At 32.8% G+C, this 11546-nt stretch overlaps 9 protein-coding genes across 9 annotated transcripts; 6 read left to right on the top strand and 3 right to left on the bottom strand.

Annotated features, from left to right (window-relative positions):
* Window positions 1–300: 300 nt before the first annotated feature.
* On the bottom strand, window positions 301–904 carry NEPG_02459 (uncharacterized protein; the record flags this gene model as incomplete). The annotated part of the gene is made up of 1 exon (XM_013204832.1): window positions 301–904. One exon carries the CDS (start codon window positions 902–904, stop codon window positions 377–379), a length of 528 nt encoding a protein of 175 aa, XP_013060286.1. The 3' UTR covers window positions 301–376.
* A 949-nt stretch (window positions 905–1853) lies between these two features.
* On the top strand, window positions 1854–3528 carry NEPG_02460 (uncharacterized protein; the record flags this gene model as incomplete). Its single annotated transcript, XM_013204833.1, has 1 exon — window positions 1854–3528. The coding sequence occupies one exon, from the start codon at window positions 1854–1856 to the stop codon at window positions 3480–3482; it is 1629 nt and encodes a 542-aa protein (XP_013060287.1). The 3' UTR covers window positions 3483–3528.
* A 14-nt stretch (window positions 3529–3542) lies between these two features.
* On the bottom strand, window positions 3543–4250 carry NEPG_02461 (uncharacterized protein; the record flags this gene model as incomplete). The annotated part of the gene is made up of 1 exon (XM_013204834.1): window positions 3543–4250. One exon carries the CDS (start codon window positions 4248–4250, stop codon window positions 3543–3545), a length of 708 nt encoding a protein of 235 aa, XP_013060288.1.
* Window positions 4251–4289: 39 nt separating this feature from the next.
* Window positions 4290–5757, top strand: NEPG_02462 (uncharacterized protein; the record flags this gene model as incomplete). The annotated part of the gene is made up of 1 exon (XM_013204835.1): window positions 4290–5757. One exon carries the CDS (start codon window positions 4290–4292, stop codon window positions 5538–5540), a length of 1251 nt encoding a protein of 416 aa, XP_013060289.1. The 3' UTR covers window positions 5541–5757.
* Window positions 5758–5962: 205 nt separating this feature from the next.
* On the top strand, window positions 5963–6417 carry NEPG_02463 (30S ribosomal protein S19; the record flags this gene model as incomplete). Its single annotated transcript, XM_013204836.1, has 1 exon — window positions 5963–6417. One exon carries the CDS (start codon window positions 5963–5965, stop codon window positions 6401–6403), a length of 441 nt encoding a protein of 146 aa, XP_013060290.1. The 3' UTR covers window positions 6404–6417.
* Window positions 6418–6668: 251 nt separating this feature from the next.
* NEPG_02464 (50S ribosomal protein L24) lies at window positions 6669–7106 on the top strand (the record flags this gene model as incomplete). The annotated part of the gene is made up of 1 exon (XM_013204837.1): window positions 6669–7106. One exon carries the CDS (start codon window positions 6669–6671, stop codon window positions 7089–7091), a length of 423 nt encoding a protein of 140 aa, XP_013060291.1. The 3' UTR covers window positions 7092–7106.
* A 72-nt stretch (window positions 7107–7178) lies between these two features.
* NEPG_02465 (uncharacterized protein) lies at window positions 7179–7831 on the bottom strand (the record flags this gene model as incomplete). Its single annotated transcript, XM_013204838.1, has 1 exon — window positions 7179–7831. The coding sequence occupies one exon, from the start codon at window positions 7829–7831 to the stop codon at window positions 7196–7198; it is 636 nt and encodes a 211-aa protein (XP_013060292.1). The 3' UTR covers window positions 7179–7195.
* Window positions 7832–9179: 1348 nt separating this feature from the next.
* NEPG_02466 (uncharacterized protein) lies at window positions 9180–9746 on the top strand (the record flags this gene model as incomplete). The annotated part of the gene is made up of 1 exon (XM_013204839.1): window positions 9180–9746. The coding sequence occupies one exon, from the start codon at window positions 9180–9182 to the stop codon at window positions 9744–9746; it is 567 nt and encodes a 188-aa protein (XP_013060293.1).
* A 73-nt stretch (window positions 9747–9819) lies between these two features.
* Window positions 9820–11531, top strand: NEPG_02467 (uncharacterized protein; the record flags this gene model as incomplete). The annotated part of the gene is made up of 1 exon (XM_013204840.1): window positions 9820–11531. The coding sequence occupies one exon, from the start codon at window positions 9820–9822 to the stop codon at window positions 11509–11511; it is 1692 nt and encodes a 563-aa protein (XP_013060294.1). The 3' UTR covers window positions 11512–11531.
* Between the last annotated feature and the right edge of the window lie 15 nt (window positions 11532–11546).

Consider the following 11546-nt stretch of genomic DNA (forward strand, 5'->3'; position numbering starts at 1 on the left):
TACTACACACTGTGCTATTATTAATAAATTATTACACATACTCCTATATATATTATATACTACACATACTCCTATATATATTATATAATACTCTATATATCATATATATTATTCATCATATTTTTTATAACACATTGTATCTATATTAATTTTCTATTTTTATTTAACTATGCCACTTCCAAACACAAACAAGAAACACCTCCTCCCAAAGATATTTTGGTCACCAACACAAGAAATAATTGACTCACCCTGCACTAAATCCATAAAAAACAGAAGGAATGACATACGTGCCAGAGCACTACTGGACAAATTTATTGAAATAAAGTTAAGGGAGGAGAATAAAGAACAGAAATAAATAACCATTTTACCAATCACATTACCACTCCAGATCACCATTTGCAACATTAAATGTATAATCTGTCCTTCCAATCGTAAGAAACCCGTGCTTTAATGTGCACCTGCGCTTGTCCTTCACCCTGGTGACCTTGTCAAATAAACAAAGCATTACATTCTTGGTTGGTTCTTCACTTTCTATATCACAGTCACTCTCTGAAAGATCATTTGAGTCTAATTCTTCTTCATTCCCTTCTGGTAGCCCATCGTACTGGTCCTCGGATGGATCCTTTTCTTCTTTATCTTGATAGTAGTAGGGATAGTCTCTGTTGTAGCCATAGTCAGAGTATGGATACCCTCCTGAGTAGTACCCATCCATGCCCATTCGGTTGTCGTATGTTAGTATCTTGTACTCTCCTATGTCTGTATATTCACATATCTTTGCTATCCATGTGCTTTTTATTTCTTCTAATACATTCTTATCTATCCCTATCCTATAATTATTCTCTGTTGTACTTCGAATGACCTCTTCTATGATCTCTCGGTACACGCGGGGCACTTCACTGCTCATATCCACAAAAAAGAAAATAAAGAAAATGAATGTTACATGCAAGAATTGCAGAGGATTAATTAATGTGAGAGAAGCAGAAATACATCCTAATTGCAGTAGTATAACGATGGGGATACTACCAGAAGGGGTAAAAACAGAAGAAAGGCAGGAGGGCAGGATATATTGCAGTAAGTGCAATAGAGTACTTGGTCGGTTTAAGTGGCATGGGGCTAAGTGTATGTGCAGTAAGTGGGTATTTCCATATATTGCTATACACAGGAGCAATATTGATATTTTATAGGATTAATTAATCATTGATTATAAAGAAGTGGGCTGGGAGGGGTACTTTACTTATGAGTCATTGTGTAAAATATTTCTGGCACTTCTGGTTATAATAAATAATATACTTAGAGTAATAAATTCTGGCTATGTGTAATAAGTTCTGAAATAATTTAGTAATTATTGCACATTGTGTGTTTAGTTTTAATTTTCAGTGATGTTTAGTTAATATAAAGTGTAAATAAACCATTAAATAGATATTGCACCAAGAACATAATAAATACCACCATAATATACTGGAAAATATTTGTAAATAAGACTAAACGCGTAATAAATAGAATTATTTACATAACCCGATATAACCCGAAAACTACAAAAATTGTAAAGTGGATATTTAATAAGATATATGATACATTGTATACGATATTATGCCATATTATATTTCTTAATTTATTACACAATGCATAAAAATTACTAGTATAAATATTGATCATGACTTATTACCAATGGTGTAATAATTAATATTTATTACTCTATGTCCAGAAATATATAGAAAATCCATCTGAGATTCTTTTTATATGCGGGTTATGTAAATTTATGCACGCTGTGTGCTGTGCTTAGAGATGTTTGTTTATTTGTATATGAAAGGTGTTTCAAATTGGGTATAAAAGCAGAATAGCAAAAGAAAATCATGAAAGGAACTATTGTACTATGCACAATGGCTGTTGTGTGTGCATTGGGTTATATAACAATGACACATAAAGCACAGACCAGCAGAGTCTTACTGGAAATGGTTAAAGACTTAAACACAGTGAAGATAAAAATAAGTGATTTATTAAGAAAGAAGAAAGTAGGAGAAAAGGTAGAAAACGTGCTTTCAGGTGACTTACAGAATATTGAAAGGAAAATGGAGAAGATAAATGACATATCTGGCATTACACAGGAACAAGCACAAGCACTGACACAAGAAAAGCCACAGGCACTCTCTCAAACAGTTATAAGTAGCCCAGTGAGTACATCTTCTATTGAGAGTATGCGGCCTAAGACAGGACTTAGTGCAATTTCAGAAAATAATTTCCTTTCTAACAATATAGTAGACCAAATTATAGAAAGCTATTTGAAAGGAAATCTTCCAATGGAGACAATTACAAAAGCGATAGTTGAAAGGCCAGAACTACTTGCACTTGCTCCTAAAGTATTGGGTCTTAATGCACACCTGCCACTCACCAATAACATACGTGCTTCTGAAATACCAACCACCTTAATGAAGAACATAATAAATGAGCAAGCAGAAGCCACTCCATACCAGAATGCACACAGTGCACACTCTTACCTACACATTGATGAGGCACAGAAAACTCCAACGAATAAAATGGTCAGTATAGTGCATGAACTAAGTGGAAAGAAGGGATTTACTCTGGCTAAGATGCAATTAAGCCCAGAAACAACTTCTATAAAATCAAAGCCCATCAAAAGAATGAGAATTAGTCTGCCATCAATGAGACCTATCCATTCAAAAACAAATTTAGTCAATATGATAAACCACATGAACCAGAACATGTCTAAAGAGGCAGATAAAGCCGAAGAAATTGCAAATGATGTATTTTCTAAGCACACCAGCAGTGTAGAAGAACTGAGCCCATCTATGGAGTATATCATGCACGCACTTGCAAACAGAGAAATAAGAAACAGTGACAAGAGTAAAGAGAAGAAAAAAGAAAAACTAGCTACTATAACCCTACCAAAACCAGCAAGGGCAGTTATGAAAAAAGTGTTCAAAATAAAAGAGAGCGAACAAGTACAAGAATCAGAAAGACCAATTAAGCTTATTCAAGAAAAGACTCCTCGCCCTAATAAAGAAGCCAAACCCAAAAAGCCCATTGGAATAATTAGTAAAGTAATTAGGACAACAGAAGATACCATTCACAATGCAGTTATGAATAGCGAAATATCAACACAAGAACTTTTAACAGAAGATTCTTCAAAAAAACCAAAATCATCCAAATCAGGAACTCACCCCAGAACTACACCAGAAATTCAAGAGAATACCGTACAAGAATCTTCTCTACAAGAGCAAATAAATGCACAGAATATTCTTGCTAAAAAAATAAATGAAAAAGCAGTCCTTGCCCAAGCACTCGCAGAAATATCTAAAAAGAACAAACTAGCAGGCCCAGCTAAGACTTCTCCTGCACAGCCAAAAAAAGCATCGACTCCTAAACCAGCCGAAGAACTAAGTGATACACCAGCAACTCAGTCAAATCTTGAGGAAGACCTGACAGCAGAAGACCAGGCAGTAGAAGAACCTCTTAAGTCATAATGAATACCGCACCCATGCCAAGATTACTTTAGAGAGCAAAATAAACCAAATTCATTTCTTTTATTCTGTTAGGTTTTTTAAAACAGTAAAATCCATATATGAAGAGAATGTAATGTAGAAATATCTATACCATAGCAGTTGACTCTTGTGACAAAGCATTCTTCTTCTATTTTTAATGCGTTCGTATAATGAACTACTCACTAAAATACCAGATTTTCTCATAAAAATCAGGTTAAACAGCGTAAAAACGGGTAAAAAGTACTTTTCAAGTATTCCTAGTGATTCAAGTGCATATAAATGCTTTGTTTTTACTTTTTTTGCTAGAAGAACACCTATTTTGTTACACGCAATATGGTCCGCATGACTGCTCACTCCAGATGAATCGAATGTAACAATAGATGTACTGTTTGTGCTTTTATAAATTATTTCAAGATTATTCATAAGCTTCTCTGTTTCTCCCAGCCTTCCATCAGGATAGTCTAATAAAAACAAGGACATCCCATGTGATACACATAAATACTCCATTTCTTGCTTTCTTACCTTTTTCTTTCCTCCTTTCTCACCACCAGTACATACAACTATTGAAATGTCTCCTTTTTTCCGAAGTACATCTGTCAGGAATGGGCCAAAAAACATACTCTCGTCATCTGGGTGAGCAATAATCATTAAGTACCGTAAATTATCTGGCAACTTAACCCTGTTTAATTTATGTATTATATAATTCATTGCCAATCTCAGAATAACCACAACAAAAAGTGCCTGTATCATTCTTATATTTTGTATTTTTTGCAAATTAATAATTTGTTTATGCTGGCAGCTGTACTATTACTAAGCGAAACAGGCTCACACATAGCCAGACCGCTGGTTGAAATGGATAAAGAGAAAATATTGCAAATAATTGAAGTATTCCTTGATACAAAAGGAAAGAAGGCCCATTCAACTGTTCTACACAGTGAGATAGGAACTTTTTTCTATCAAGATATAGATGAACTGTCTGTAATTGTACTGGCAGACAAAGAAGACAGAAGAATATCTGACTCGCTAAAAACTGTTGAAGTGCTTAGTAAATCGTTAATAAGAAATGTATCTCTAGAGAGCAATGAAATATTCTTATTACTTAGCATAATTGACGAAATATTTACAAAGGATGGGGTAATTAACAGGTCAGTTGAAGAAATAACCCGAATAATTAATATACAGAGCAATGACGAAATACTGCATGAGATGATAATGAAAGGGAAAGAGAAAGAGATGGAGAAAGCAGCTAAAATGAGAAAGTTGCACCCGGCAATTGATGAAATAACAAAAGAGATGGAAGAGATAAGAATACTTAAGAAAGATCTGAAAGAAATGCCTGTGTCAGCTATAAACTCCCGGGAGTCAAAAGCAGTACCGGAAGTGAAGAGGAGCAAGCCACTAATTGAGAAAATGAACAATGGAATAAATCTGGTGACTCAGCAGAAGCACACTGCCACAATAAATTCAGAAACAGAAGCAGTCAAAGCAGAAGGAGTGGGCGAATTATTGATCAGAATAACAGATGAGGAATACTCTAACATCTCTATTGACTTAAACAAGAGCAAGCCAAGAAATGCCCGAGCACATCCTTCAGTTGACAAAAAGGAGTTTTCTAATGGAAGAATAGTCCCCAAAACAGACATTCCATGCAATACAACGCTTACTCTGATGAAGTGGGCACTTGACGAGGTGGACATGCCAATTGATGTGTCTTTCTGGCAGACAGAAGTGTCAGAAGAAAGGTACAAGTTCTTTATTGAAATAACAGCAACTGCTGATGTAAAGAAGGTTATTGTAAAAGTCCCAATAAAAAGGGTCTCGGATATGGAATTACTCAATGGAAAGGTCTGCGGGGATTATATAATTGGTGAAATAGAGGAATTATCCAAAGATGAGTCGAAATCCGTTGAATTCTCTGGGCTCTGTGATAACACAGACTCTCTATTCCCATTCCATGTGGAATACACTGTTGAGGAGAGCAAAGACACTCTCTCCACTAAAAATAACCTCAGTTCATATGGCAGATGCCACAGAAAGTGATGAAGTAGATAAAGAGTGCATTACAATGGCCACAGTAATAGAAGGCGACTGCACTGTAACTAATAACTAAAAATGGTTTTAGTACGTCATATCCCCAGAAGTACATTTCTGTCTAGCTAGTAATTAGAGTAAATATTACCAGAGATGCAGTACCGCCTATGGCCCGAAATGCATTCTGATTTTTCTTCTGTTATATACAGTAGTATTACACAAATATTCTGGATTTCATTATTGGCTACTGGTATTATTCTGTGCCTTGGGCTGTTTTTGGAGTATTGGATGTTTTTATAGATAAAGTATATTTCAGCTGATTATTGCCTTGAATTGTATGATTTTCTGATTTGTATTCCTCTTCTTGTTTTCTTTCATGGATTGAAATAACTGTCCAGGATATTTTACAAATTATTTTTTTATATCCCCAGATGGAAAACACCCAAGCGCAAAAGAGAAAAACATTCAGAAGATTTGAATACCGAGGGATTGACTTTGAAGAATTAGTCAAGATGCCAATTGAGGAATTCTCAAAACTGCTAAAATCAGCAGCCAGAAGAAGAGTTAGACGAGGATTTACTCAGAAGGAAATTCAGTTCTTATTAGACTGCGAGAAGTCAAAGATGGCCGCAGAGGGAGGCCGAGACAAGCCAGAGTGTGTAACAACCCATTGCAGATCTATGATTATATTCCCACAGTTAGTTGGATGTGTATTAGGGGTGTACAACGGAAAAGAGCACATCACATTTGAAGTAAAGCCTGAGATGATTGGGTATAGACTAGCTGACTTCAGTTCTGCCCAGAAGATGGTTTCCCACGGTAAGCCAGGAATTGGTGCAACTTCCTCATCTAAGTTCGTGCCACTGAAATAAATGGAATTATTACGGATTATCCGCCATTAGAGTATTTATTATGCAGTCTTATAAAGAATGAATTGATTATTACACTGTCTATTGTATGTTTAGTGCCAACTACAGAGTCTGTGCCCTCTCTGAGATCAGTCTCTAATTTGCATAATACTGCGGCCTGCGCATACATGTTATTCTGAGTATTATTTATTCTTGCATGTTCTTTCTATATTCGCTCTAAGAATGTTCAGTATTTTTTATAAATATTTCTTTATTTTTTTCACCCTGCATGAAATATAATAGAAAAGTGAGCAGTTCCAGAAGAACATGCCGAAAGGCACATTTTACAGCCAACGATGCAAAGAGAAGAATAATCATGTCATCCGGGCTTAGCAAAGAATTAAGAGAACAGTACGTCTTTAAGTCATTCCCTGTAGTAAAAGGAGATGAAGTACTTGTCCTTAGAGGAAACTTAAAAGGAAAGACAGGAAAGGTTGTAAAAGTGAACAGAGCCACTTACAAAGTAGTTTTGGACATATCTTACAGAGAAAAGAAGAATGGACAGACTGCTTCATTCGGTATTTGCGCATCCTCCCTTGTTATAACAAAATTATGCATGGACCATAACAGACAAGCTCTTCTTGAGAAGAAGAAGGCTGCAAGAGTAGCAGGAGACCTTAGAAAGAACGAAAAAGATGCAGCAACTGCTTAAAAATAATAAATTGCCATTATTTAAAAGATGTCTTCTGTATATAATGTGCAGTATTTTCTGCAATATTTATTGTACACTGCATTGTTAACTGTATTTATACTTAGTTACTCCTTCTTTAGTAACCTTTCTCTTATTTTTCTAATCTTGTCTCGGGCTGGAAGTGGAATGTCTTCTATTTCATATTCGTGGTACTGCAGTATTCTTGTCATAATCTGCGCCTGCTGTGCTTTCACTGAAAATGATTTGTTTAGAATACTCTCCAGAGTTTCCTTTGGCGCAAGTCCTAGCGTAAATATAATATGCAGTAGTGAAGAGAGAAGAGAACTGTTTTCTGTAAGTAGTGCTCTTATTTCTTCTGGTCTATTTAATGCTAGCTGTTTCATGTGCTTTAGTATGTCTTTTGTCTCCTCCGGTGATAGCCTGTTTAGTGTTGAAACTATTCCATCAATATCAAGCTTGGCTTGCTCTACTTGCGGCTGTTGCACTGTGTTGTTATCTGCATAGTTTATCTTCACTGGCCTGTTATTTAGCATTATTTTTAGTCTATTCACTGCTATGTCTGCTACAATTGGTGATTCGTATGTACAGAACCCATATCCCTTTGATTTACCTGTTGCCCTGTCTGTTACCATCCGGAAAGAAATTACTCTCCCAACAGATGAAAGCTCTTCTACTATTGTTTCTTCTGGTATGGTAAAGTCAATATTACCCACAAAGACCGTGCATCCTCTATTACCCATTGAAAATATTTTATAAAGAATACTAAGTGTAATACTCGCAGTAATAATATTTATATTTATTGTATGCTTGAAATTTCCTATAAAAGAGCCTTCTATGATAAGATATACTGCATAAGCTCTTATGCTAGTAGTATATATCTGATATTTAAATATTGCTACTTTATGTATTACATTTCGGGTTATAATAATATTCTCAACAGTTATATGTTTAAGAATATAAAATATCTATTATTATAGGTATATAATTGAATATAATTTTGTAATTTATGCTCTATAGATATATTCAGAAGTAATTAACTTAGAGATTCTGTGTGTAGTTTGTAGTTTTATGAATTAAATCAGAATATTTTTTCTGTAAATGTACTATTATTGGTTTAGTGCATTATTAATTAGACAAAATTATGTTTAAATAGAGAAATAAGTAATACAATGCACTTTATACTTGTTTATAATTCATTTTAGACTATTTCTAGAAAATTCAATCTGTGAAATAAAATTATATATAGAACTTAATTGACAAAATATACGACTAACCCGAAATATTTAGTTAATTGTGATGCAAAAGTACAATTTAATATTAACTTTATCTGCATTGCCTCTAAATTTACACTTGATATTGCTAAAAATAAGTTAATTATAAAATATGCAAAAGTATAATAGATAAAATATCAATTGTTATTAATAGACATACTGTTGTTAAAGCATTTGTTATAGTACTATAAAAGAACAATTCATAGTAAAATTCAAATAATAACATACATTCATATACAATACCACTAAATTATGCTAATAAATTCATTATTATATTGTCTGTGCTGGCTTCTATCATATAATGACCTATGCCCAATTTAAACGCCTCTCACCTATGCTTGTGAAGTCGCATAGAGCTGTTATATATAGAAATTAGAGACATATAAGACGAGAATAATAAAAAAATTGAAATCGGTTCATTTATTGTAACAGAAAATAAATAGATCAGATAACTCATGTATTTTTATACTAATACTAGTCTTGCATACAACATAGATTAATGTTGCTTTTGTTTCTATTTGCCTCTTAGAATCTTGGGCTGCTCCTTTTACTCCTTTTACTCCTTTATTTTTATTATTATACAATTGTGTATATTTTTTTCACCCTATTTTGTCATCTATTAACCATTTATAATCCGAATATCTCAGAGATAACCCCTGTAATATAAATATGAGCTTATTAAAATTTAATTTATTTATTCTTTATATAAATATAATTTTATATTTCTTAAATAGGACATATTATTATATTTAATCCAATAGCGGTTTAATTAAACCAAAAATTTAAAGTATAAATATAACTCAAAAATAAAAATTATATGTACTTTAGATACTGTATAGTGTTATTATACATAACAAATATAAAAGCAAGAATGGTATGGGAAGAAGTAAAAGAATTTAAAGGAATTGCTGTTGGATCATATAAAGGTGTGGATAGAATGGTATCTCCACAGAGCTCTTTGCATCCTACAAACTTATATATCAATAGTAAACGTGGTGAAATATATAACATACGCACATTTGGCCATCAAATAGGCACACAATATAAAATGGAAGTTACAGCTAGTGAATCTGGTGATAATGTCTATAAATGCAGTAAAACAACTGGTAAGAATGACATTCGTGATTTAGACAATAAGCAACTCTTCTTTCCAAAAATATATTTGAATTTTTATAGGTGTTTAATTGACATGTTTCCTACAGTGGATGGAAGAGCAACAATTTATTCAGAAGAAAAATATTCATTTTTAGCTTTTCTTAATAATATTCCAGAGAAAAAAGACAGGCTGAGACTGCTTGCTTCTTTGTTTTTACTTTCTAATGGGATAAATATTTCTTTAGAAATAAAAACAAATAAAGATAAATCGTGTGGTGCTTGTTCTTAAAACATCTGAATATAGCACTAAGAATTACTTTAGTACCGAATTGAAGCTAGGAAAAAAAATTTACGTGGCCAAAATGGATGAAAATGAACCATACTTGCTAGATTATAAACCTTATTACACGCAAACTAAAAATATAGTTGATTTCTATAAAGAAGCTAAATATAATGAATTAGAAAATATATTCGATCCTACTACTGATTTCAATACTAAATATGCTGTACGTATGGCTAAATTACTTATACAAACATATATAGTTGAGTATCTATCTACTAAAGAAGATATGGAAGAATATCTTATAGAAACATTTAATATACTAAAAGATCATGTTGAAGCAATAGAAAACCAAAGAAATTTAAATCTTGCATACATGATCGCTATAGATGCTTTTAAAGATATATTCTGTCCTATGGATAAAGAATTTTTAGATATAGAAGCAGAAAAAATTGAAAATATAGAAAGTGCTAATAATTATGTGAGTAAATATGTGTTTATTCCCTTTCATAGAGAACTATCCATGCCAGATATTTTACGTACTTGCTACAAAAATAATGAATTGTCCCTAACTGGCATGGCTTCTAGTTCTAGGAATACATCCAACCCATCCATGCATTTCTCTCCTACTAACCTAGAATATCTTTCTGGTTTAGAAAAGCTTACTATTGGGACAGAAACTAGCATACTTACTCTACTTTGCTGTTGCTTCTATAACAGCACAGATATGGAGTACACTCTTAAAAAAATTGAAAATTCTCCCGTAGAATTAAAGCAGTTCTTTACTAAGTACAGAGACCTATTTGACACAGAAGATTTAAGTGTTCACTATGACTGGTATAAATTGTTTAATACTTTGACACATAAGAATTCGTCAAATTCTAGCCTTAAACCCCAGTATTGTAATGGAGGCTTGCTAAGCATGCTTTCTATTATTTTAGACATAACTAATATGTTTGAAGTCATAAAGGAAGAACTAAATGAGCATATTAAAAAAGTAAGAGAAGAAAAAAACTTAAGCTCAAAACTGACGGCGGATACTAATAATTTAGTTAATAAAATATTGGCCTTGCTTTCATTCAATAAAAAAATGGAAGTATCGGCAGACACAGATCTTAGAATAGGCACACTTAAAAACCATGAATCTGATATATTTGGGAAATTGCATATAAGCATCTCCACTACTTCTTCAATTGTGAGAAAATTAACTATCAATTTTAATTTTGATAAAACAACTGCTGAATATGTGGGTATGCATATATCTAAAGAAGATCCTGTGACAAACAAGTGTGTTAATTCTATATCTAATTCAGAATTGGATTTCAATTTTTATCCTACTGTCAACTCTTCAAATGAAAGTCTAAATTACATTATATACAAAATAGATAGATTAAAAGCGATATATAAAGAGGAAGGGTCATGCCATATTACATTTTTTAATTCTAATCTATGTAGGCATAAAGAATTAGATCTAAATCATCTATTTTCATTCGGAAGAATTATATATACATCCGATAAAAAGCAGATAGTAAATTGTATCTCGTCATTTGATTATAATAATAGTGATAGAAATAACTATTTCATTGGTAAAAATGTTATTATTAATATTGTAGGAAGTATGATAAATTTCAAAACAAGCGCAATAGATAAAGTATTTTGTGCTATTACTTCTGATTGGGGGATTGACTGCTTTAATGATGATATAATAATGGATGAAAAAGTTTATTCGAAATTAAAGCCTGCTACTAGATTTGTGATGCCAAAATTAGATTGAGATGATAATTTAGATAAAGAAGCAGATGATGATTC

This window comes from Nematocida parisii (assembly GCF_000250985.1).
Source record: "Nematocida parisii ERTm1 unplaced genomic scaffold supercont1.7, whole genome shotgun sequence".
Lineage (NCBI taxonomy): Eukaryota > Fungi > Microsporidia > Nematocida > Nematocida parisii.